The sequence below is a fragment of the Desmodus rotundus genome, chromosome 9 (assembly GCF_022682495.2).
Source record: "Desmodus rotundus isolate HL8 chromosome 9, HLdesRot8A.1, whole genome shotgun sequence".
NCBI lineage: Eukaryota > Metazoa > Chordata > Mammalia > Chiroptera > Phyllostomidae > Desmodus > Desmodus rotundus.
This window is the reverse complement of record NC_071395.1, coordinates 47,278,990-47,304,827: the sequence shown is the minus strand read 5'-3', so window position 1 is coordinate 47,304,827 and position 25,838 is coordinate 47,278,990. Positions and strand designations below refer to the sequence as shown.

The 25,838-nt window shown below is 57.4% G+C and overlaps 1 protein-coding gene across 12 annotated transcripts; it reads left to right on the top strand.

Annotated features, from left to right (window-relative positions):
* The first annotated feature begins 21 nt into the window (after nucleotides 1-21).
* Nucleotides 22-24,849, top strand: WIZ (WIZ zinc finger). Of its 12 annotated transcripts, none has more exons than XM_053910933.1 (13): nucleotides 22-166; nucleotides 1,438-1,701; nucleotides 6,579-6,651; nucleotides 8,278-10,406; nucleotides 11,426-11,749; nucleotides 15,685-15,855; nucleotides 17,021-17,524; nucleotides 18,555-18,950; nucleotides 19,544-20,095; nucleotides 21,097-21,624; nucleotides 21,821-22,240; nucleotides 22,540-22,735; nucleotides 23,768-24,849. In XM_053910933.1, exons 2-13 carry the CDS (start codon nucleotides 1,497-1,499, stop codon nucleotides 23,925-23,927), a joined length of 5,658 nt encoding a protein of 1,885 aa, XP_053766908.1. In that variant the 5' UTR covers nucleotides 22-166; nucleotides 1,438-1,496; the 3' UTR covers nucleotides 23,928-24,849. The 12 variants fall into 12 exon arrangements, with proteins under 12 accessions (XP_053766908.1, XP_053766910.1, XP_045051663.2 ...); XM_045195728.3 differs by lacking the exon at nucleotides 22-166 and adding an exon at nucleotides 401-590; XM_024560854.4 differs by lacking the exon at nucleotides 22-166 and adding an exon at nucleotides 625-797.
* The last annotated feature ends 989 nt before the right edge of the window (nucleotides 24,850-25,838 follow it).

Genomic DNA, 25,838 nt, shown 5'->3' with positions numbered 1-25,838 from the left:
GGGGAGCAATTTAAAGGGACAATGTCCCCCGAGCGTTGGAGGCAGCGGCGGCTGCGGAGGCCGCGGCACCGGTACCGGTAGCGGCAGCGGCGGTAGCGAGAGCGACTGCCGCACCGAAGAGGGGAGTTCCGAGCCCCGGTGCCTGGCCAGCGGCGCTTCCTCCCCGGTGAGGCCCGGTCTGGCCTGGGGAGCCCGCGGGCGGGGCGGAGCCGACGCGGGGAGGGGGAGGCCCGGTCGGGCCGGGCCAGGCGGGACCCCCCGGGGCGGGGGGCGGGGGCGGGGCCTGCAGGGGCGGGGCCTGGTCGGGGGCGGGGCCGCACAGGTGGGGGGAGGAGCGGGGGTCCTGGGGCAGGTGTCCCCCCCCAGCTCCGCGCGTCCCGCGGGGTCTCCTGCCCCGAGATGCACGGGCGGAGGGCGCAGCTCCTGGACCTTGGTCCCCCGAGGGGTGCGCTGGCGCGGCGCCACTCCCACCCCTGCGACTCCCTGGGGGTGTCCAGGCAGGAGCCCCCTTCCTCACGCTGCCAAAGTGCTCCGAAGTTGCGATCCCACCGGTTCCCCGCCGACATTGCCCATCTGGTGGGCACCCGCAGGTGCTTCCTTCAGGCCTGGGCAGGGACCCCCGCCACGACTGCCAGTCCTCGGACGGGCCCCCTGGGAGCCCCTAGGCCCCCAGGGCAGCGCCTGCAGCCAGGCCTGGAACCCCGGCCCCGCCCCGGTTGCCTGGGCTCGGCCTCCCCTCCATCTCCCCAGGGAGGGCGCCTGATTCCTGCCCTTCACTTTCCGCCGTTACCTTGAAGGTATTTATAGGTGTAGAGGACAGCCCCCACCCTCACAGCCTCCTCAGGGTCCTCATTTCTGGACCAGGAGCCCCATCCGTCCCTATTGCCTACAGACTAGAGAGATATTGGGAGGGTCGAATGGAGGAATCCAGGCTGGGTGTGCATGAGGGGTAATATTGGGGGAAAGCAAGGGGTTAATCAGGGGTCACTTGAGGATGTTGTGAGGGTGAAGGTGTTAATGCTGGAGAACCCAAAGATTGTTGGGGGAAGGCTAGAGTGTGGGAAAGTGCAGGGGTAATGATGGGAGGGACTTTAGACAGGGTCTAAGATCAGAGCGTTGAAGTGGCCGGCATGCATGCCACAGCACCGGCATAGAAGTGAGGGCACTCTGCAAGAAGTGATAAGATTAATGCTGGAAGAAAACAGGTGGCTGAGTGTGCATGTGTAAAAATGGGTAAACTGAGGCATCAGAGGATCTATGTAAAGAGTGTTTTCTGTACACCTGTATTAGCACCCCAGCACCATTTATGTAGCTCACCTGGCCAGGAAGTAAACTGAGGCACTGGCCTGCAAGGGTGAGGACTAGGGCTCAAGGAAGGAGAAACTGAGGCAGTGTCTCTTTCCTACCTCTCCTAAGCACCTGTCTCTCTGCCCCTAGACCTACAATGCCTCGCTGAGCCAGCCCAGCAGCTCAGTGGAGCCAAGCAGAAAGCATCCATGGATGGACCCCTGGCAGGCGGCCTGGCTGCCCCAGATCGTCCTCGGGGCCCTGAAAGACTGCCGGGCCCAGCACCAAGGGAGGACATCGAAGGTGGAGCTGAGGCTGCTGAGGGGGATGGTGGCATCTTCCGATCCACCCATTACCTGCCTGTCACCAAGGAGGGCCCTCGAGACATTCTGGATGGCAGAAGTAGCATTTCTGGTAAGAGAGTGGGCCCTGTGGCCCTGGGGGAGCATCCAGCCCCATTCCCAAGGCTCAGACAGGGCCAATTCACTCAGCCCATCGGGCGCTGAGTTGGGATTCAGATTCTGCTTGGGTCCAGAGCCTTCTCTTTGCACTCTGCTTAGTTTTCCATTTTACAGTAGTTAAAACAGAGGCCCTGCGAGCAAATGACCTGACCAAGACCCCACAGTGGGTGGCAAGGAGCTAAGACTTGAACTCAGATCTGCCTCGCTCCCTCCTCTGAGCACTAATTGGGTTCAGGGGCCCAGCTTAGAACCTCAAGCTCCCTGCCCCAAGCCCACTTGTCCCCCAGCAGTCTGTCCTCACTCTGTCTTGCTGCACTGTCTTGGTGAGTCCTCCCCATGAGCCATATGCCAAAACAGCTTGTGCCCTCTAGTGGCTGGGGAGAGACTGAGTTGTCAGGAATGCCAGCCACCCCTTTGTGCCTCAGTTTACCCAGCAGAAGGAGATTTCACACTGTCTCCACCTGAAGATTTGTTATTCATTAAATTCTCAGCACCTACTAAATGCCAGTTTTTGTTCTAGGCTGGGAATACGGCCATAAACAAAAGAGGGACAAGTCCCTGCCCTCAGGGGCTTAACATTCTAGTAAGGGAGATAGACAGCAAGCAACCAAATAAATTAGGGCAGGTAGTGACAGACGCTGTGAAGGTATTCAATAAAGTACCAGGCATGTGCCTGGGGGACCTGGGAAAGCCTTTCTGAAGGGGTGGAATTTGAATGGAGTGTGGAATGAATGGTGGGAAGGGAAAGCTGGGTGGAGGAGATGGCCAGTGCAAAGGCCCTGTGGTGAAGAGGAGTCTGGTATGGCTGCAGAGTGGTGGGGGCAGTACAGGCTGATGCGCCAGACACATCTCCCTTCATCTCCTTGACCTTAAGACCTTGGTTTCTAGGAATCTGCAAGCACCCCGTTGGGGGGTGGGGGATCCTATATGCCAAGCCCTTACATGATCATCTCCTGTCATTCCCAAAAGAACCCTGTGGGGTAGCTTTGGTTATTATTATCCCAAGTTAGAGATGGGGAAAAAACCCTGAGGGTTTAAGTTGCCCAAGGTCTTAAAGCTAGTTAGTAACCTGGCTTGACAGCCCTCCCTCATCCTTAATCACCACACTCCATCAAGGCATCCTTGACCTGCCCCCGTTCACTGTAGCAATGCTCATGATGCTCAGATATTTACAGAGCATTTTCTTGGCTGGGCACTGGGGCACAGCCTGTGACCAAGCACTCACACCATCCCTTCCCTCATGGACCCTGACGCCTGGGATCGGGGTGACACACCAACCACCAGGTGTTATGATACAGTCAGTGGGGCTGCAATGGGGGAAGCCCATTTGGACCCAGCTTGGAAGGCATCCAGGAGTCAAGGATGAGGAACAGTGAGTTAGGCAGCAGGCTCCACATATGCAATGGCATGGAGGTGACTGGTGGCACCTGAAGGTGTTATGCCAGAGGATGGAAGGGGGGACCTGTGGGTATCAGAGCTCAGGGGCCTTAGCAATCCCATCTTCCAAACCCTTAGTAACCAAGGCTGAGAGAGGCAGGAGGACCCTGTCCCAGGACACACTGCCCCCACAACCTCCCTACAGAGCAGGCCCAGGACCTTGACTGTGGGAGCCCCAGGGAGCCGACCCTAGGTTCCAGGGCCTGGTTCTGAGGAGTTGGGTGCCTCTCTAACTGGCAAAAGCCCCAGGTAGGCAGGTAGGTAGGTAGGTGTCTCCTCAGCAGCCCCCAGCAAATCAACCAGGGTCCAGTGCATGTGCCTGGGGAGGAGGGGAATATGGCTGCTGAGGGGGACCAGGCCCACCCTTTGTGGTGTCCCTGAGCAAATGGAGCATAGGGTGGGGATGGCTTGAAGTGGGGTCTCGGACTGGAGGTTGGAAAAGGGCCTGGGCTTTGGACATGGCATTCCCCCTATCCCCTGCCGCCCTCTCGGCCTGCTCCACCCCCTTTCCCTGGCAAGGGCACCTGCCCTAAGAGTCTTGTGATGTCTATAAATAGGAATAGTTTCTTGGGCTGCTGTTCCACCCTGAAGCCTGGGCCCTCTGTCAGCCCCACCCAGCCCTCGGCATCCCCCAAGGACACCCCTGAAATGGCTACATCTTTTCCACCTGGACATGGATGTGTCCACTGCCTCTTCTGTCCTCTAGTAAGGCTGTTGACCCCCACAACTTCCCTGCAGTCGCCCACCAATGTATGCCCTCTCTGGTTGGCCTCCCAGGAGCAGCCAAGGTTCGGGGATTTAAGATGGTCCACGCGGATTGATGAAGAGTTTGGTGTGTACTGGCTTTGGGACCAAGGGGTCAGGGGATGAGCAACACATCTGCCCTTGCGGAGCCTCAGGCTGGAGAGGAAACCAGAGCATGGAGTGAGCAGGGGCCTGAGACTCTGGGGCCAGCCTCCAGCTTCCAACCTGGGATGTCTGGGGGTCCCCCTGACCCCATGGGCTCTCCTACCTCTTTCTTTCCCCACTTCCGCTGCCTCTGTGGATGGAACATTTATTGTCATCGTGGCACCAGTTGCCTGCCATGTGAGACTGGGTCGGTGGCTATTCCCACTATGCAGAGGAGGAAACTGAGGCTTGGAATGGGAAAGGCATGCCCTTCCTGTCGCCGCTGGGTCTTAAACTAGGATCTGTCTGACTCCAAAGTCTAGTTTTTTGGCCACTCAGCCATGCTGCCTGGCTTGGGGTTCAAGCTGCTCACAGACACCCTTCTTGTATTCCCTCATTTTCAAACCTCTTGGGGATCCTTGAAAGCGGGAGTCCATGAAGGCCCCTTGGCATGGTCACTGCTGAGGCCTGTGTCCTGGGCACCTCATCTGACCCATAGAGACTTCTGAATCCCTGTTGGCTGGGTGAGCTCCTGGCTCCCAGGTGTCTCGGATATGGGGCTGTGCTTGGCCTGCTTCCTTCAAAGTCACTGACACTAAAAATAGGAGCCTCACTGGAGCTGCTCAAAGAGGCCAGGGGGGCCCCCTGGCTCATGGCATTCTTAGACAATGGCAGTCACAGAATCATCAGATCTGGGATGCCCAAAATCCTAGCAGCTTGAGGTCCCAGAATCTCAGAAGCAAGACACTGGACCCTGAGACTTGGAGCTGTGCGGGGGCTGTTGCCAGAGAACTGGTTGCCCTATCCTGAGAAGCTCACACCTTTGCTCCTGTGGTCTTGTTCCCTTGGCTGGTCCAGGCCTGGCTTTCCACCCTCTCCAACAGTCCCCCTGCCCCATCCCCCTGCGCTGACACTGGCCCTTGCATCCATCCACACATACCCCAGGCCCGGCTCTGCTCCCTATCTGTCTACTCCAGGGGTTCTCAAATGAGGGGCAGTTCTGCCCCCTGGGGACACTGTAGCCATTTCTGGAGACATTGTTGGTTGTCATATCTGCAAGGCGGAGGCAGGGATTACTGACATCTAGTGGGTAGAAATAAGGGACGCTGTTCAACATCCTACTCTGCATAGGGCAGCCCCACCAAAGAATAGCCCCAAATATGAATAGTACCAAGAGTGATAAACTGCTCTGGACAATGAATTTCTGTACTTCCCTCAGCATCCTTACCTTCCTGAGGCCACACAATAGTCACAGCCCTGCTCTGCAGAAAGCCCCTCAGGCAGCGGTCAGGACTCCCTGACCTTTCTACCTGTTCCCACCCATACTTTTTATTCTTTGGCTCCTGACAGTCAGCTCTCACTGTCCTGGGCAAATTTGATGGTCCTGGGCAAATTGGGGGGATTGGAAAAAAAATGAGCCCCAGCTCTAGTCCTGTTTCTGGCCCTTCCTCAAATTGATACTAATCCAGCAATTGCATCTGTCGGGCTCTGGACAGGGTACAAGTTCCCCAGTGTGTTAACCTTGGCCCAGGCTGTTGGCGGGAGCCCCAATTGGCACACTCGCCTTGTCAGGCAGGGGTGGCGGGCCGAGGAGGCACAGGCCAGGATCCCTGTGGTCACTCCAGGCATTGGCTCCACAGGCGGATAATGGAGAGTTGGCTCTATCTGTGTGAGAGGTCCCAGGAGATTTGATTCTAGGATGTAGGCCTGGAAGGTATCTGGAAGGCAGGGATGGAACCTCCCCAGCTCAGGCCAGAGGGCTCCTCACTCATCTGGCCAGTACTGTTTGAGCACCTATTGTGTGCCAGATGCTGGGTGCTGCAGTGAATGAGGTGGAAAAGTTCCCCCTGCTTTCAGGGGGTGCTTACATACTAGCAGGGGACCCGGGCATGCAGTCATCCAGAGAAGGAGCTAGGCAGTTCGGAGAGTGCTAAGAAAGAAATGAAATAGGTGATGAGAGAGAAAATCATAGGAGCTCACTTTAGCAGGTGACTAGGGAAGGGCTCTTTGGGGAGAGAGGATAGCCAATGCAAAGACCTAAGGCCAGAAAGAGTTAGGTGGGCTTGAGGCTTCAGCAGCAATTGGGGGTGGAGTGAGTGAGGGCTGAAGAGAGGGAGGTGAGGCTAGAGAGACCTGCAGAGGTCTGACCTCGCAGGCCCTCATAGGGCCTCATAGGTGGTGCTTGGGTCTGACTCTTATTGTAGGTGTGAGGAGCCAGTTGAGTTTTTACCAGTGTGTGACTTTAAAAAATCACCCTGGCTGCCCATCAGGGACAAAGAGAATGATTGAAGGCAGCAAGCCCCTAGTGTCTCCCAGGAGAGCTAAGGGGACTCCTCCAAGGAAACCCCTTTCAAGGCTCAGGAATGTAGAGGCCAAAGGCCTCTCAGGGGAGAGGGTTGGGGAGCCAGGCCCTTGCAAGGCACCCAGTAGGGCTCCCAGAGCTGGCGCATGAAGGGCCCCAGCCAGGGGACACCAGCCCCTCAGGGTCTCCCCTCTCTGTTGCAGACGGGCAGCCCCATCCTGGCCTCAGCGAAGCCCTCCCCCGTGCCACCTCCGCCACCCATCGGATCAGCAGCTGGTGAGTGCCATGCTGGCCCTGACCTCAGGGAGGGCAGGGGGGCAAGTAGGATGTACCCAGGCCTGAGGAAAGCCCATGGAGTGAGAAGGGGACCGGAGGGAATCAGGAGTCCAGGCAGGAGGAGGTGGCTCCCAGCAGGCAAGCCCCTGGGCATATGCAGGGGGTGGGGGGAGGACTGGGATGAACACAGACGGTCAACTCTCATTATCCCTGCCAGGAGCAGAGCCAGAGGGGTAGGAACCTGGAGGTTGGATCCTTGGAGTCCTATCTCTGCCAGGTGACCCTTAGAATGTTGCCAGGCCTCTCTGAGACTCAGTTTCCTCATCTGTAAAGTCCCTAAGATGCATCTCATGATCTTGTCTTGAGGATCCGAGGGATGTTGAATAGAAACAGGAATCAATAGCAGTGCAGATGGCAGTGACCCTTTAGTAAAAGGCTTGGCGGGTGTCAATATGTACTAATAGTCATACCAGGATTAATAGCAGCTCTCTGTTATGAGCACTTACTGTGTGCTGGGCTCTTGGCACAGGTTTACCCCACTGAATTTGTTCCACAGCCCTGGGGGAGTGGTCCTGTTAGTATCTCATGTCACTGATGGGGCTTAGGGACCTGGCTCCGTGATTTCTGGCCGGCCTCTTGGTGTGGTTGACAACCCCTTGTGGAGGCAGGATCTTGGAAATGAAGGGAGATGGATCCGGAGCAGTCATAGTAAGGGCCCACGTTAGTCATGGGCTGACCAGAAGCCAGGCTTCGGGCCGAGTGAAGCATTTCCTCAGCACTGTGTTGTGCCATTTTCACCCTACACTTCATGTGGTCAAGGTCCCCATTGAAGGGCTGTGGTTGGGATCATGTAAATAATTACCCATCACATGTTAAGTTTTCTTCAATTATGGATATCAGAGAGCTCCTTAGATGTTGCATAAGGGCATGGAAGCTCTTGGTTCTTGGGACTTGTCCCATTTTTAGGATTGGAAAACTGAGGCTTAGTGAGGTGGCCTTCACTCACCTTCTTCTTCCCCCAAAGGAGGTCAGGGTCACTGGGGCCAAAGGCTTAGTGGGAACTTTGCACCTCTCTTGGCTGCTCTTCCAAGAGGGGACACATGGCAGGGCAGTGGGGGGCAAGGATTGGCAGGGGCAGCTATGTCCCTAGAGCTGTTTATGCCATAGAGTTTCAGCAAATTTGCTGAAAAAGTGAAACTAAACAAACTAAATCACCCCAGTTCGGGAGGACTAGTACAAAAGCAGCCTGGAGCATGGGTCAAAGCCTTGGGGCTTCCCCGGGGACAGATGAGAGTTGACTGTGCCAGCAGTCTTGGGGACATACCTTATGACCCCAGTGTGGTCTCCACACACTCCCCTACAATGCAGCAGGGCTAGGCTATATGCACAGGTACCTCCTCGGAGCTGAATCTGGCTTTTGGCCCAATAGCTCTAGAAGGGTCCACCTGTACTTCCCCCACCTCCCCATCCTCATACCCATATTCCCGGCCACTCTGAGGTCACCCTTGGGCTGGGTTTCTGGGGCCTATCTCAGATTGCCTGGGAGGACCACTTTCCCCTGTTCATGGCTGACTGAGGGAAACTGAGGCCCATGGCTAACCTATCCCCATTGGCACTTCCTTGCAGCTGCTGGGATGGAGGCAGCCTGGACTTCCGGCCGGGCTCCCCACCACCCCATCTCCTGGGCCACTTCCCTGGCCTCCCTGATGGCCCAGGGCCCTGGGAGCACCCCCTGGTCCAGGAAGCCGGGGAGGGCATCCCATCTGAGCAAAGGTTCGAGGATTCGGTCATTATAAGAACCGTGAAGCCCCGTGCTGAACTCGAGGGCTCTAGAAGGTTCTTGTACCACCAGGGTGAACCAAAGCTCTTGGAGAAGCCCCGCCAGGGCCACCCAAGGTTCAACTGGCTCCAAGACGCAGATGAACAGTCCCCACCCCAGGATGCAGGGCTACCCCTGGACCTGCCATTTCCACCACCACCTCTCACCTCCTTCAGGACAGTTCTGGTGCCTGTAGAAGACACCACCAAGACCTTGGATGTGGCAGTGGTGGGCACCAGAGAGCACTTGACAGATCTGGAGGGTTTGGCCCAACCAACTGCGGAGTGGTGCCTACCTAGGTCAGCCACAGAAGTGGCCACTCAGACATGGATGGTGAACTCCGAGGCATCTGTGGAGCGACTACAGCCACTGCTGCCCCCAGTCAGGACCAGTCCCTACATGTGTGAGCTGATGCAGCAGGTGGCTGAGGGGGTGGCCAGCCCGGATGAGGACGAGGATGAGGACCCAGCTGTGTTCCCGTGTGTGGAGTGCAGCATCTACTTCAAGCAGAAGGAGCACCTTCTGGAGCACATGAACCAGCACCGCCGAGCCCCAGGCCAGGAGCCCCCAGCTAACTTGGCCCCGCTGACCTGCGGTGAATGTGGCTGGGCCTTTACTGACCCCCATGCCCTGGAGCAGCACCGGCAACAGCACCAGGCCTCCAGGGAGAAGATCCTTGAAGAGATTCAGAAGCTAAAGCAGATTCCAAGCGATGAGGGCCGGGAGGCACGGCTACAGTGCCCCAAGTGCGTCTTTGGCACCAGTTCCTCCAAAGCTTTTGTGCAGCATGCCAAGCTGCATGTGCGCGAGTCTTCCGGCCAGACTGCCAAGGAGCCCTTTGGGGGCAACAGTCCAGGCCCTGATGCCACTGCCCTCAGCTATCAGCCCTATGGAGCCTCCTCAAGCCTCAATGCTTGCGTTTTTTGTGGCTTCCCAGCACCCAACGAGCACCTTCTCAGGGAGCATGTGAGGCTTGTACATGCCCGTCCCCACTGGGAGGAGGATGGCGAGGCTTTCGAGGAAGACCCAGCCAGCCAGCCTGGCACCAGCCAGGGTTCATACGCCCGCTTCCCCGAAGCTGCTGAGGACTACTTTGGCAACGCGGAGCCTGTTTTGGCCCCTACATGGCGGGAGAACCCTACTGGATACGACCCCAGCCTGGCCTTTGGCCCAGGCTGCCAGCAGCTAAGCGCAAGGGATTTCCTGTTGTCAAAGCCACTACCACACAGCATGGTCCAGAGGCCCCTGGGAAGGCCAGCCTTTCCCTCACCACTAACATCTACCCCCTACTCCTTACAGCCCAGTAATAGCAAAAACGCTGTCTACCTACAGGGGCTCCCAGCCCAACTGGGGGACCAGAGGCACCCCTGGAGTGAAGAGGAGGAGGAAGACATACAACTGGCTTCGGAAATGGACTTTTTCCCTGAAAATGGGGTCTTTCCACCCCTAGCCATCCCTGGCCTCATCCCAGAGCAAGCACTGGAGCTGAAGCAGACTTTCCGAGAAGCCCTGCAGGCAGCCAAGGCCTCACCGGCACAGCAGCAGCAGCTCCTTGGGATGGTGCCGGTTGTGTTGGTGGCTAAGCTGAGGTCCCAGGTCCTGGCTGCAGCAGCCAGGGCCCCCACAAGGCTGCAGCCCGAGGAGCTGGGGCTAGGGGGCACCCACCCCCTGGACTTTTTGCTCCTGGATGCCCCACTGGGTGGCCCACTGGGGCTGGATGCGATCCTGGATGGGGACCCGGCAGTGGCACTGAAGCATGAGGAGCGGAAGTGCCCCTACTGCCCCGATCGCTTCCACAATGGCATCGGCCTAGCCAACCATGTTCGGGGCCACCTAAATCGTGTGGGCGTCAGCTACAATGTGAGGCATTTCATCTCCGCTGAGGAGGTGAAAGCCATCGAGCGCAGGTTCTCCTTCCAGAAGAAGAAGAAAAAAGGTAGGGGGGCTTCGCTCCAGCACTCTCCTCCTTCCGAGGCCCCCAAGACATACAGCTGGGCAGCTGAGTCTGAACCAACCAACCCTCACTCTAAATCCTCCCATAGTGCCAAGCTGGGTGAAGTTGGGGCCTCCCCTCTGGGAAGACCTGGGAGCCGCAGCAAAGGCAGTCACCTCGGTGGAGGTGTGGGGATACCCCCATGCCCTGGCCCTTCCAGCAGCTGGAGGAAGGAGTATAGGCAGAGGAGTCAGTCCCAGGCAGGGGATTTCATTGGTTTCTTCATTCGACAAATATTTACTGAGCGAGGTCCCCTCTGTTCTGGGCATTGGGGCCACAGCAGTGAATGAAACAGCAGTCCCTGCTCTCCTGGATTTCGCAGCCCAGTCACAGCAGTGGTGGGACCCTGGCTGGCTTCAGAACCTCCGGGGCTGCCTGTGAGGTATGCAGAGTTCCAGGCACCAAGGTTCTGATTCCAGGGGTCTTTCTCCAACATGAATGCCCTGGGTAGTTCTGATGCTGGCAGACATGGAGACCACTTTAGGAGATGCTGGTATGGTGTTTGAGAGTGTGTGTGTGCACATGCGCTGGGGGCGAGGGTAGATAGCCACAAAACCAGGCAGTTAAGTGATGGTGAGTGACCTGGGCTGTGATAGGGGAAGAAGCTCTGGGAACATGAGCTCTAGACACGAGAAGGTCTTAATCGATCACTCACCCAAATGATTGCAAATCTACTACTGGAGAAGTGTTTGAAGGTGGGGTTCCTGATGCTTCAAACTGTTGAGTTGGGGGAACCTAGCAGGTCAGGAGAGAAGGTTTCTTGGAGCTGGGGGGAGACTTAGGAGCTGACACATCAAGCAGGAGCATGATGGGCAAATGGGAAGGGAGGCATCCAAGTGAGGAACAGCACCAAGTGTGTGATCCTCAGAGGGTGAGCAGTCCCGGGAGAGGGAAGGGCTGGGGTTGGAGAGTCACTCACCCTTTTCCTTCTCAGGCAGTCCATGTCCACTCTCTCTCCACAGTGGCTAACTTCGACCCTGGCACCTTCAGCCTGATGCGCTGTGACTTCTGCGGGGCTGGCTTCGACACGAGGGCTGGCCTCTCCAGCCACGCCCGGGCCCACCTGCGTGACTTTGGCATCACTAACTGGGAGCTTACCGTCTCACCCATCAACATCCTACAGGAGCTTCTGGCCACCTCAGCCACCGAGAGGCCTCCTAGCCCCCTTGGTCGTGAGCCCGGGGGTATGCCTGGTGGCTATCTGACCTCCCGCAGGCCTCGTTTACCTCTCACAGTGCCCTTCCCGCCCACCTGGGCTGAGGACCCGGGGCCAGCCTACGGAGATGGTAAGGGGAGAGAAGGTGGGCAGGCGTGGAGCCCTGACCCTTCCCAGGAGCCCAGAGGGATGAAGAGATGGGTGGGGGCAGCCACTCCTCTTTCCTGAAAATGTTTCAAGTTACTCTACAAAGTATGTTGACAACTGTCCTCACAACCACCCTGCCACTTACAGGTCACTTCTGTTTTACTCAGGCTGGCCCAGGGCTCTTCCTAGATCCAGTTCCACCCTGCCTTGCCTGACAGTTATTTTAACACACTTACTGGGCTCTAACTAGGAGCCACTTACTGTTCTAAGCACTTTACAAACATGAATTCATGTACATCCTTCTAACAACCCTATAAGGGTGGTATGATGAGCCTCATTTTACAGATGGGGAAACTGAGGCACAGAGAGCTTAATTAACTTGCCCAAGGTCACACAGCCAGACATGGTGGAGCTGGGATTTGAAACTCCAGGCAGGTCAAGCTCCTGATCCTTGCTCTTAATGACATCTTCTATCTAGGGCAGTGCCATTTGGTAGAACTTTCTGAGATGATGGAAATGTGTTGTCCTACTAAGTCACCACTGACCACATGGGGCTATTGAGCACTTGAAATTTGCAGGGTTAGTCTGATCCTATTGGACAGTGTGGTTCTAGAATCTACACTTTAGATTTTCAATGGTGCCTAATTTATCCAGCAGCAATGATAATTTAGTGCTTGCTGTATACTAAGGTTTCACCTCGTGTATGCCACAAAGCAATTTCATGGGGCTAAGGATTGTTGTGTTCCTGTTTTATGGACAAGGAAACTGGGTTATGTGCTTTGCCGTGACCACGAACCAGTAGAGCTAGATTTCTGAACATCATGTTCGGTGGTCTCTCTAGTGAGAGGGCTTGCAAAATGCAGAAGTAATATTCTGGTGAAGAGACCTGGAGCTTGGCACCGTGAAGGGACCCAGCCTTGGAAAGCCTGACCTTGTGGAAGCCTGTATTGAACCCTGAGGCAGAGAACTTGGCAGTGAGGAGTAAGTGGGTTTTGGGGAATGGAGAAGGTACCTGAATGGGGTGGGGTGGGGGGTTGTCCAGGGGCTGCTTGGGGCTGAGGCTCCCTTGTTTCTCCTGTCTGGAGCTTCCAGGGTCCTACCTCAATCTGTACTCTGGTCCCATCTGCGAGACCCCTTAGCAGTGTAGGGCACTTGAGGGTCTGCAAAAGGGAGCGGAAGGCTATCAAAGTCCCCTTTCCTCCTTGGACCAAGAGATGACTGAGGCACAGAGAGAGGATAGTGGCAGGTTGAGGTCACATTTTGGGGGAGTGGGGGACATGACCTCAGGCTTCTTGTCTTTGCTGGAGATTGCTCCCTGGGCATTCAGCTTACACACCTGGCTAGGTTTGTGGTGTCTCAGGGGTGGCTTCAAGGCACAGCTGGCAGTTCGTAGGCTCTAGGCCTGTGACTGAATGTCGGGCATACACCCCTTACACACCCAGCAGCCAGGTTGAGCTCTGGCTAAGCAGTTTCCACCAGAAGATCAGTGTGCCAGCTTCCTAGTTAGCGCTGAGGGAGCCTGCCAACCATGAGATTGCAAGGAAGCAGCCCAACATTGCCCTGGCCTTATCCCTGTGAGGGGTAGCCATGATCAGTCTTTCAGTGGGGGGAAGGGCGGGGCGGTGGGAGTTTAAGGAATGGTTAAGATCCTGGGAGCCTTGCCTTGAGAAAGGATGCCGAAGATTAGGGCTAGGTTTGGGCACTGACCCTGCGAAGCTGTCCTGAATAGCTTCTCCCACCCCTCCCTAAGTGGGCCTTAAGGGGCGGAATCTAAATTGGAGGCGGATGTTAAATTGGAGGCGGGGCAACAGTCAGATTCTGGCCCCACCCAGCTGTCAAGGAACAGCTGGGGCAATCGGTTTGGTTTTGTAGAGAAGAGTGTTTTGTTTAAAATGTGGTTTCGGCCGTGTGGAGAGTTTTGTAGGGACAGTGCGGTCAGAATGTTGGGGGGATCCTTGTGGTTGGAAATCAGGGATCTTCCGGGATCTCCGACTCAGATGAGAGACTTAAGGGAAGGGAAGGGAGCAGGGTCCCAGAGCAGGTCCTAGCTCCGTTCGTCGGGTTCTGAGACCCTGGAGGCTGTTAAGGAGGATGCGTGTGACTGGAGGATTCCTATCCTAGCCTTGGGGCTGTTCGTACTAGGGAGGCCGTTGGCAGCCCCTGGAGCCCGGCTTGTGTGCTTCCGCGAGCCGAGGTGCTGGCGAGGCCGGGACGAGCGTTTCGCTCGCTGCGCTCGGCGTTCGACTGGCCAACCTGGGAGCGCACCGAGGGGCGGGGCGAAGCGGAGCGCAGTGGGTTCGGCGGCGGCTCTCGGCGCTCGGCTGCTCCCGCCTGGGGCGGCCGCCCCGCGTGCGCCGGAGCCAAGATGGCCGCCTCCACCGCCCAGTGCCGAGTGACAAAAGCGGAGAGCAAGGCGGCGGCGGGGCCGCGCGCAGGGGGCGTCCGGGAGCGCGCGCCCGCGGGGGCTCTGCCGCCGGGTCCCCCGAGCCCGGGCCCCGCGGCCCTCCCCGCGCCGCTGCCGCCGCCGACCCCACCCCCGCCGCTGCCGCCACCGCCGCCACCGCCGCGGGACGGGCCCAAGGCCGAGTCGGAGCCGGGGCCCGGGCCTGCGCCCGCGCCGGGTAAGAGCCCGAGCCGGGGAGGGTTAGGGAAGGGCGAAGTCGATGTCCCGTCCGCCCCATTGCCCCCAATGCCCACCGTCCGGTCTCCGGGACTGCCCCTCCCCCCAGGCTCTCCAGTCGCGCGGGTCCCGGGCCTCCTGTCGCAGCTCTTAGGGCTCCGGGCTTCAGAAACACTAAACCGCCACCCCATGGGACCCCCGCCTGGTCTGACAGAGTCCTGCGATCGTCCCTCGCCAGAGTTCTGATCCGTACCGCGTGGAAACCAACTCCAAGTCACTTTAGTCTTGACACAGCCCCTGTTTCATCTGACAGACGCACCCACTTCACTTCACCCGGAGACTTTGACAAAGTTCTCGGTGTCCCGGCCCCACTGGTCCCCTCTGCCCGCCTTCTACTTGCTTCCGTAGGGCTCAGCTGAGCAGGGGACCTACTAACTACCCGTCATAGCACTGAGTGCCTCCAAGACCCTGTCTGACACACTGGTCCTTCCTTCTCAGAGCCCTGTCCATGCTCTAAGCACTAAACCTGGGGCTCAACAGGCCTCTCCGGCCCTCTTCTCTAAAAATTAGAACATGAAAAATGCATCTTTGACTCCCTGTACTAATGCACATCTAATTCAGGGAGGCTTACTGACCTGATAGATGATGCTTCACAAACTTTATACTTAAGTTCTGTGGTTCACATCCTGTCTCCAGTCATCTCCTGGTTCTCACCTTACCCTATTTGGGGCTCAGCTTGAGATAAGTAGGCCAGCCCAAAGTCCCCCTGTTGTCTTTGCAGCTCCAGCCCCAGGTGTCTTGCCTGGTTGGAGATTCCCCACAAGCCCTTTGGAGCTTCCTTCCTGCCCTCCTTCCATCTCTGCATTGCTTCTCTGCCTCTGACCCTGGTCTTTTCTTACTGAATTCCCACTTTGACCATCCCCCACCAGCCCCTAAGACTAACAGATGTCCCCCCTCTACAAGTTCTGCCCAGAGAAAGATGTTCTCTGAGATCTTCCATGATAGGAGCCTTGGCTCAGATAGGCACTGTGTCCCTGATCTGTCTGTGTTCAGAGACTGGTGGAAGCTGTTCCCAGTCTCTGCTGTCAGAGGGCATCCTTGATATCCTTGCATTATACTGGCTCTGAGGGTTATGTATGGAGCCTCAACTTTCATGGGGTGAGCTGCCTCCAAGAGTGAGAACAGGCACTAAAGATGAGGAGGAGGGCTCCCCCACCATCATGTCCCTGCTCTCAGTCCTTATGGGGGTAGATAGCCCATGCCTTGTCTGGGCTGAGCCTGTCTTCCCAACCTCACAGGCCTGGGTTCTGAGGAAAACACCATGGTGGCCATGGACTTGGGCTCCCCCCCGCTCCCCAAGAAGAGCCTGCCTGTTCCCGGGCCCCTGGAACAGGTAGCCAATCGGCTGAGCAGCAAAGTGGCTGCAGAGGTTCCTCATGGCAGCAAGCAAGAGCTGCCAGACCTCAAGGGTGAGTGGCCCAGGTGGCAGGGCGGGTTGCTGGTCAGGCTGGTCACGCTCACAGGGAGCCCTTGGTCCTGGGGATTAATGTGGGGCCCCAGGTTGGCCACAGCTTTCTTCTCTTTGCCACCGGGAGACAGCAAGGAGACACCAGCTGTCTTCTTTTTTTTTTAAGATTTTATTTATTTTTATTTTTAGAGAGAGGGGGAGGGAAGGGAAAGAAAGGGAGAGAAACATTCACGTATGGTTGCCTCTCGCACGTCTCCCATGGGGGAGCCTGGCCCAAAACCCAGGCATGTATCCTGACTGGGAATTGAACCAGAGACCCTTTGGTTCACAGCCCGTGCTCAATCCACTGAGCTACACCAGCCAGGGCCAGCTGTCTTCTTTTTTGAGCTGCTTCTGCCCTGGCCATTCATGGCCTTAAGCTTCACCCTTATTGGGTGAGTGAGGGGCCTCTGGAGAAGCAGTGGGCATGGTTAACAAGGACTCACACTCAGACGGCAGTTCATTGGCTGACTTTGACCCTTGTTAGCTGTGTGATCTTCCTCATGACATTGCCTTATCTGTGCGTGGATTCTCAGGTCATTGAGTAGTGACAGGCACTGTGCTGGACTCCAGGGATGTGAGAGATGTAAAATAGACCTGGTCCTTGTCCTTGGGGTCATGATGTTGGGGAGCAGGGGGGCAAAGAAGCAGAAGACAGGCAGGGATAAGGGCTCTGCAGAAAAGGGTGAAGGGTACCACAGGGACCATGGCTGGGGCCTCCAGCCCAGTGTTTGGAGCATGAGTTGAGTGGCATATGGTGGCCAGGACTTAGCTCTGTGAAGGGTGTGGCTGGCAGGTCAGCGATTGTGTGAAAACCTGTTGCCAGGACACTCTGGTACTTTGGAGATCTGAAAGGCATTTCACTGGCTGGATCACAGTAGGGATCTGTCTTCTGCTGTGTGCCCTTGGGCACAACTCTTCCACTCTCTGAGACTCAGTTTCCTTATTTGCAAACTGGACAGGCCAGTTCCCACCTCATTATGATCGTTTTAAGGATCATGAGGGCTTGAGTATAGCAAAACCCTTGCAAGGAGCCTGGGTGAGTGGGGCCCTGGGGAAAGAGACGTGGGAGAACAGGGCCTGTGGGGCTCACAACTGGCTCTCCTGGCCTCTGTCTTGCCCTCCAGCCCAGAGCCTGACCACCTGCGAGGTCTGCGGTGCCTGCTTTGAGACACGCAAGGGCCTGTCCAGCCATGCGCGCTCCCACCTGCGGCAGCTAGGTGTGGCCGAGTCCGAGAGCAGCGGTGCCCCCATTGACCTCCTCTACGAGCTCGTGAAGCAGAAGGGCCTGCCTGACACGCCCCTCGGGCTGTCCCCAGGCCTGGCTAAGAAGTCCAGCTCGCCGAAGGAGGTGGTCGCTGGGGCCCCCCGACAGAGCCTGCTCACCCTGGCCAAGCCCCTGGATGCCCCTGCTGTCAACAAGGCCATCAAGTCGCCTCCTGGCTTCTCGGCCAAGGGCCTGGGTCACCCACCCAGCTCCCCACTCCTCAAGAAGGCACCACTGGCCCTGGCAGGCTCCCCTACCCCCAAGAATCCTGAGGACAAGAGCCCCCAGCTGTCCCTGAGCCCCCGGCCGGCCTCCCCAAAGGCACAGTGGCCTCAGTCTGAGGACGAGGGGCCCCTAAACCTCAGTGAGTGTGGGTCCTGGGAGCCAAGGGAGGTGCTAGCACTGGGAGGGTGGGGGCATCTTATTGGGCTATGGGCCCAGGGTAGGGGAAATGGAGACTGCAGCTCCTGTGCCCTGGGTCACCTTGGTCAGAGTGTTGGTCACAGTGCTGTGTCTCCTGTTGTGCTGGCTGTGCTGCATATTATCACCTGTCTCCCACTTTGCTGTTCTTTCCCTGGAGGCTTGGTTGTGGCTGCTAAGCCAGCCAAGGTCGTCCTTGCTACTTAGGGGCAGCTTTTGGCCTTATCTGGGCCTACGGGTTGGGGCAGTAAAGGGAACCAGGGTTCCCTTGGGACATCTTAGGTCCTGCAGGTAGACAGGGGTCTACCTGACAGGAGGTCCTGTGGTTGGCCCTGTCTTCACATGCTCTTGGCCATCAGTTCTGTGCAGAAGCACCTCCAACTGCTGGCACCAGTCTGCCTGTGGGTCTGGCTAGGTAGGGTGTGGGAAGAAACCACCTCAGACTCAGTGAGCAGGTTTAACTTGGGCAGCCCTTAGAAAGTCAGCCTTCCTTCACATTGGTGGCCCCTAGAATTTAGGGATGAGCATCCCAGTTGGCACCTCAGGTTCCAGTGAAGCTATTTCCACGGTCTGCTATGCTTCCAGGAGCAGGGCCCTGAGCAGGTGTTCCCTTGGCTGCATGATGCTGGGCAGCCAGACAGAGCCCTGCTTTGTACCCGCAACTTACCCTGCATAGCACCCATAGTTGGGGTCCCAGGGAAGAAGGCCTGGGAGCGTCAGATTAGGTCGCTGGAACTGGGCTACTGATTCTCTACCCCACATCCTTGAGCTTTCCACACTCATCTTGATGCCAAAGAGCGGGACAGGTAGCAGGATTTCCCACTTCCCAGAACCTCTCAAAATCAATCCGTGGCACAAGTCTCGGACCCCGGATGGCCTGAGCAGCCAAGCATCACACCAGGCCCTCCTGCCTCAGTCCCCCAGGGCCAGCCAAGGTGGCGGCCGTGAACCCCCCCTGTGTTTTGTCTCCGCAGCTTTAGATAGTGACGGGGGCAGAGAGCTGGACTGCCAGCTGTGCGGTGCCTGGTTTGAGACCCGCAAGGGCCTGTCCAGCCACGCCCGTGCCCACCTGCGCCACCTGGGCGTCAGCGACCCGGACGCCAAGGGATCCCCCATAGACGTACTCCACGGGCTCATCAGAAGGGTCGGCGTCCAGAATCGCCTCCCACCCGGGCGCGGCGTGTTGGCCCAGCTGGGGCGGCCTCCTGCCTCCACAGCCCTCTCCTTGCTCCCCCCCCCACCGCCGGCCAAGAAGGCCAAGCTGAAGGCTGCGGGTATGGCCAGCCCCTGGGGGAAGCAGGACCTCTCGGCCGCCGCAGCCGCCGGCATTTTCTGGGCCTCTGATGTGGAGCCGTCTCCTCTCAACCTCTGTAGGTTCTCGCTTCAGCTGCCCCCTCCTCCCTGCGGGCCCTTGAGCCCCTCCCGGGGGGGTCGCAGCCCCCTCCCTACTCCCTCCCTGCTGGGGCAGGGAGTGGACAGGGGCCCTTGGCAGTGGGACGGTTCTGCCCAGAGATCTTGTTGGCAGTCGGCTGTTAGGCCCTCCCTCTTGGCCTTTGACATCCATGACTGTGACCTTCCCTGAGAATGAAGGCCAAGGGTGGGGTGCCGCCTGTTGGTGTGAAAGGTGTCCGTGGCTTTCCCTGGTCCGGATGACATGTGGCATTTAGACTGCCACTTCCTGTTCTCCTGTCCCAGTCATTGTTGGGACCCGCAGAGCTGTGAAATCTTGGTTCTGTCCTTCTCCGCCAGGACTGAGGGCCCATGGCCCTCTGGAGTTTCCCCTTGCTCCTACTGGGTGTCTGGCCCCCACCCCTATCCTCAGTTCCCTGGTCCGCACCTGCCCTTCACCACCACCCTAGCCTGTGGGCATGCTGCTGCCCACTCCCAACTAACCAGGAGACCTTCAGGTGACAGTGCTGATGGTGCCCACGGTATTAACTGCCCCTTTCTCCTCCTGCTGCAGCCTCAGGCCCAGAACCAGCTCGTGACATTCGCTGCGAATTCTGCGGTGAGTTCTTCGAGAACCGAAAGGGTCTGTCCAGCCATGCGCGCTCGCACCTGCGGCAGATGGGTGTGACTGAGTGGTATGTCAACGGCTCGCCCATCGATACACTACGGGAGATCCTCAAAAGACGGACCCAGTCCCGGCCCGGCGGACCCCCTAATCCACCGGGACATAGCCCAAAAGCTCTGGCCAAGGTGGTGGGCAGTGGAGGTCCTGGTAGCTCACTGGAAGCCCGCAGCCCTGCAGACCTTCACCTCTCGCCACTGGCCAAGAAGTTGCCACCGCCACCAGGCAGCCCCCTGGGCCACTCACCAACTGCCTCTCCTCCTCCCACGGCCCGAAAGATGTTCTCGGGCCTGGCCACATCCTCCCTGACCAAGAAACTGAAGCCTGAGCAAATGCGTGTGGAGATCAAGCGTGAGATGCTGCCGGGGGCCCTTCATGGGGAGCTGCACCCGTCTGAGGGTCCCTGGGTGGCACCACGGGAAGATATGGCCCCCTTGAACCTGTGTAAGTGTGACCTTGGGGCAAGGCATGGAGAACAGGTCAGGTTGGGGGTGACCTCCCCCTCTTCCTCGGGATACCCAGAGGGCCCAGGGTTGAATGGAAGGAAGGATACACAGGTCCAGAGGACCGGGGGCTGGCTGTACAGTCCTGCTACACTGACCCTTAACTGAGCTGCTTCTTAATTCTCCATATATTCAGTGATGGCAAAAAGATTCTATTTCTTGTGTCACCTTAAATCAGCTGGTTAGTGGCTACCAACCGTATTCCTAAAGAGAAAGATTGTAGGGATCAGTTAATGATATCTGCCATGGGCAGGAGTAGAGACCCACTAGAAGCCAGTGTCTAAACTGTCTTTCTGACATTTGTGGTCACTTAGTGCTTGACATTTGGAGTCAGGTTCAAGTTAGGGTTTCAGCTGCCCCACAGTCTAACAATAAATGATCTTGGGCATGTTTCCTGTTTTGGAAGATGGAGATCAGCATGGTCCCCACTCTGTATGGTTTTCTGAAGTATGAAATGCTCAGCATGGTGCCAGGTAAAAAAACAGCTCTGTGTATGCAGTCAGTAGTTGTAACATCCCTGTCACTCACTTCCCTCTTGCACTGTCAGGTTGGCTGAGCTCTTACTGCTTGCCCAGCCGATGAGGATGGCCCAACCCTAGGCTTTAGCGCTTATGTGATTCCACGCTGCTTGGTGCTATGTGCTCTGAACTGGTCCCGCTTTAGGCCATCCCTGTAACACTGGGAGATGGAAGTTTATCTCCATTTTGCAGAAGAGGAAAGCCCAGGATCAAGGGAGCACTTGCTCCTTAACACATCACCATGTCACAGGGAATCTGGAAGCCAGCTAGACTTTGAGGTGACAGAACAAGCAGAAGAACTAGATGTACACAAGGGCCCCCGGAGGCAGATGAGGGAGCAGGGCAGTTAACACTAGCCTCCAGTTTGGAGGCCTCCTGCCAGTAGCCACCTCCCTATTTTCCCCTCTTCCCCAACTCCTTGCAGCATCTCGGGCAGAGCCGGTGCGAGACATCCGCTGCGAATTCTGCGGTGAGTTCTTTGAGAACCGCAAGGGCCTGTCCAGCCATGCGCGCTCCCACCTGCGACAGATGGGTGTGACTGAGTGGTCTGTCAATGGCTCGCCCATCGACACACTTCGGGAGATCCTTAAGAAGAAGTCCAAGCCGTGCCTCATCAAGAAGGAGCCCCCAGCTGGAGACCTGGCCCCTGCCTTGGCTGAGGATGGGTCCCCCACAGGGGCTCCTGGGCCTGTGCAGCCTCTCCTGCCACTGGTGCCCATGGCTGGCCGGCCAGGCAAACCAGGAGCTGGGCTGGCTCAGGTACCCCGCGAGCTCAGCCTGGCACCCATCACTGGTGCCAAGCCCTCAGCCACTAGCTACCTGGGTTCAGTGGCAGCCAAGCGGCCCCTGCAGGAGGACCGCCTCCTCTCTGCAGAGGTCAAGGCCAAGACCTACATCCAGACTGAACTGCCCTTCAAGGCAAAGACCCTCCATGAGAAGACCTCCCACTCCTGTAAGCAGTGGGTGGCAGGGTCTCGGGAGGGCATCTGCCGGGGCCTGCAGGGCCGGGCACTGCCTCATGCATGCCCACCCCCAGCAGGGGTCAAGGCCCCAGTGGGAGGCGGGACTGGCTCCCGACCTGGGCAGCGACTTCTGGGTACCCTTGCTCCCTTGGGACTGGGGCTCAGCAGCGCCCCCTCTGCCTGCAGCCACCGAGGCCTGCTGTGAGCTGTGTGGCCTTTACTTCGAAAACCGCAAGGCCCTGGCCAGCCATGCTCGGGCACACCTGCGGCAGTTCGGCGTGACTGAGTGGTGTGTGAATGGCTCACCCATCGAGACACTGAGCGAGTGGATCAAGCACCGGCCCCAGAAGGTGGGCGCCTACCGCAGCTACATCCAGGGTGGCCGCCCCTTCACCAAGAAGTTCCGCAGCGCCGGCCACGGCCGAGAGGGTGACAAGCGGCCGCCCCTAGGGCTGGCACCTGGGGGCCTGTCCATGGTGGGCCGCAGTGCTGGGGGTGAGCCAGGGCCGGAGGCTGGCCGGGCAGCTGACAGTGGTGAGCGGCCTTTGGCAGCCAGCCCACCAGGCACTGTGAAAGCTGAGGAGCACCAGCGGCAGAACATCAACAGTGAGTGTTGGGTACAGAGGGTCATGAGGGCAATGGACACCAGCAGGGTCCACTCACTGCCCCCTCCCCATCGGGTTTTCTGCTGTGCATCTGCCCTGGAGTCACTTCCTCAGTTGCTCAGCCATTCACTAATCCATCTACCATCCCATCTGTCACCAGGGCCAGGCAGCATCCAGGCACCAGCTGGCCCATCTTATAAATCCCTACAGTAATTGCCCATTACTTGCTGAAGGCAGGAACCTCCCCAGGGTCCTTGCCCCCCAGCTTATCTCCTATCCCTCTCCCTCCTCCCATCTCAGAATTTGAGCGTCGACAAGCCCGCCCTGCAGATACCTCTGCGGCCAGGGGGGGCGAGGAGGCCAACGACCTGCAGCGGAAGCTGGAGGAGGTGCGGCAACCCCCACCCCGGGTCCGGCCAGTCCCTTCCCTGGTGCCCCGTCCCCCCCAGACGTCACTGGTTAAATTCGTCGGCAATATCTATACCCTCAAGTGCAGGTATGAGTCCCCTGGGAGAGGGAGGGGAGGAGGGAGGCTACCTGCCTGGAATTTAGCCACTCAGAGCCTCTGAACAGGACAGAGGCTGCTCAGGGTTGGGATAGGGAGCCTCAGTGATGCCCTGGGGTAGGCTAGGCCCAGGCAAAGGGCTCCTCACAGACAAAGGCCCCTCAGAGCATTAGACTGGGACCATGAGCTTTGTAGCCAGGGAGACCTTGACACTTAGCAGCTTAGTGACTTTGGCAAAGGACTGTCTGTTCCATGCCTCAATATTCCCATCTATACAAAGGGGTTGATAGCAGACCTACCTGAATAATTTGTTATGAGGATTAAAAGAGTTGAATGTTTATAAAGCAGTCAAACTGTGCCTAGAATACACCTCTCAACAAGTGTCTGCCTGATTAAGAAAAAGTAGGTCTTAGTTCATTTCTACCAAAGTGTAAAGAAGTATAGGTGGACATCAGAGGCCAGGAAACTGGGAGTCTGGGATGTGAGAGGGCCACCTCCGGCCACACAGGCCAAGTCAGAAGTAGGATTTACACCCACATCTCTGCAGCCACACATGAGCCTGGGTTTGGGGCCCATGTGCTCTGAAACCTCCCTTAGGGCTGTGAGGGCTGGGAGCTGGTGAGTTGGGTACATGAGTAGGGTGGGTGCTTGTTAGTGCCTGACCCTCCTTTCCCCAGCTTCATCCTTCTGTCCTGGAACCTGCCAGGGCAGAATCTGTTTCTCTGCTCTCTCCAATCAGCGTGCATGCTTACAGTCAGATGGTAGAGGTGCTTGGGAAGCCAGATGGCCTATATCCAGCACCTGAGCCAGCAGACTGCCCTGAGCATAGAGGTGGGGACTTCAGGGGACCTGCCAATACCCTATAATGGGTGGAGGTAGCTGTCCACATGGTAACATCTGGCTTCTGGGCTCCCCTAAAATCCTGGGTTTGCTCTGTCCACACTGAGCAGCAGCAGGTTTGCTGGACACTCAAAGTGTAGCCAGGGCACTGGCCACTCCTCCCTTTATCTGTCTCCCATGCAGGTTCTGTGAGGTGGAATTCCAGGGACCTCTCTCCATCCAGGAGGAGTGGGTGCGGCACTTACAGCGGCACATCCTGGAGATGAATTTCTCCAAAGCGGACCCCCAGCCCGAGGAGCCCCAGGCCCCGCCAGCACAGACAGCGGCGGCAGAGGCCCCCTAACACAAAAGCATTCCAGATCTCGTGCCACCTCTGTCTCTTCCTCCCTCTCCTTCTTTCTTTTCTGTTCCCAAAGGAGCAAGCCAAAACCTCAAACCGGCACCCTTGGGGGCCGGGCACACTACAGCCGGGGCACCCTTCTCCTAGTTCAAGGACTCTGGGGCCAAACCCAGGGTGTCTTCCTTCAGGCCACACCCTTCCGATCCAGCCAGGGTAGTGGCCAGGTCCCTGGTGGCAGGTGATCTGGTCACAGGAGAAAGGCCAGTGCTCTCCCAATGTCTAGCGGCAGACGGGGCTCTGTTTGCCATCTGTGGCCATTCGCAAAGACCCCAAAGACCCCCCTGTCCTTTTGCCCCATGAATATCCTCTCACACGCACGTATGTACGCACGCACCTCGTGAGGCCCGGGATCTGCCCCAGCCCCCCAGTTCCCGAGTCAAACGACCACATCATGACAAGGTGCTTGCTCAGGGGAAGGCACACTCCCTCTGTGGGTCACTGGGGCCTGGGAGCCCCCACTGAGCCCACAATGCCACGGAAATCCTTCCCTCCCCACCCAGAGTGGCCTTCCCAGCTGGGAAGTGCCCAGAGCTGACAGCTGCCTCCTGCCATGTCCAGGCCCCCTAGAGCCTCTGGGACTCTGGGCCCTGGAGGGGGTGGGGTGGGACTCTCCTCCCCCACTCCCATTCCCCTCCTTCTTTTCACTGTTCCTTTCTATGTATAGCTCCCTAGACCTTTCACTTTTTTAAAAATGCGTTTTGTGTAGAGAATAAGGAACGTGGATCTTTTTATTTTGCAATCCTGGGCCAGCTAGAAACCGGGAGCTGATCGATCTTTTAACTTTTTTCAGTGGCCACATTTTGGTTATCGATGTACTTAGAAGTATGTAAATTAGATTAAATTTCTCTTCTGGAAACACTCTGGGGCAGGCGGCCAGTGTGTCTTTTTCTGACGAGTGGACAGGCTGGCATCACCTGGTGCTGAGATCAAGCCGCCTCCACCCAGGGCCCTCAGAGGCCCTGGGTTTTCCCACTGGCCGCCGAGCCAACCAGATCCAGCTGGGGATAAGTTCAAGTTTCCAGCTTGTTGGCCCTCCATGGCATGGCCAGTGGGGGGGCTGTGGCCGGGTGGTGTAGGGGCTCCTGTGTGCATAGGAGGGGAAACAAGGCTCTGAGCAGCTGGTCCAGGAAGGGAGCCAGGATGGAGAATTGGTGGAGACCCAAGGGCTGTCTCTAGGAGGCAGGAGCTGACCAGTATGGGTGTGGGGACACTCTGGGTGAGGGAAGAGTACGCAGCTGCCAGGAGCCATTAGAGAGCTGGGGCTGGCCTACCATCAAGACACGTAACCTGCCGGAAGACATGCACCCTGAAACCCAGTGACAAGGAGAAAGGAAGTTGCTGGCTCTTCTGTAATGTTATTTATTTTCTCGCTCTACAAATGTTTATTGAACATTTCCGAGATTTTAAGAGATTTTGTTGGCTGCTCCTTCTTGTTTATTACATGTGGTTTTTCAGCTTATCCTCACTCGAATGGCTAAGGACTAGAAAGTGGGAGTGACCTCATGGGGTATAGACAGAAGAGGCCTCCTCAGCCCTCTTTTACCCTACTAGTTCCCACCATGTACCAGGCTGGAAAGGAGGGGCTAAGAACTGTGATGATATGCCCATAGGAGTGGTCTTGGCCTGCACACTTGGCTTTTCTGCTTGTGGGAGGTCAGGACACATATCTTGCCCAGTGGAGGAAGGCTTCTGCCACTGCTGTCCATCCCAGGCTGTGGGTGGGTGTGTCTTAGACTTTGAAGTCAGGGAGGAGAACTCACCTAAAGGCACCTATTTCAACTTTTTACAAATTAGTTTTAAAAATATAAAAGTGTTGTAAGCTGAGTTTTCAAAAAGTTCAAATGAGGCAAGAAC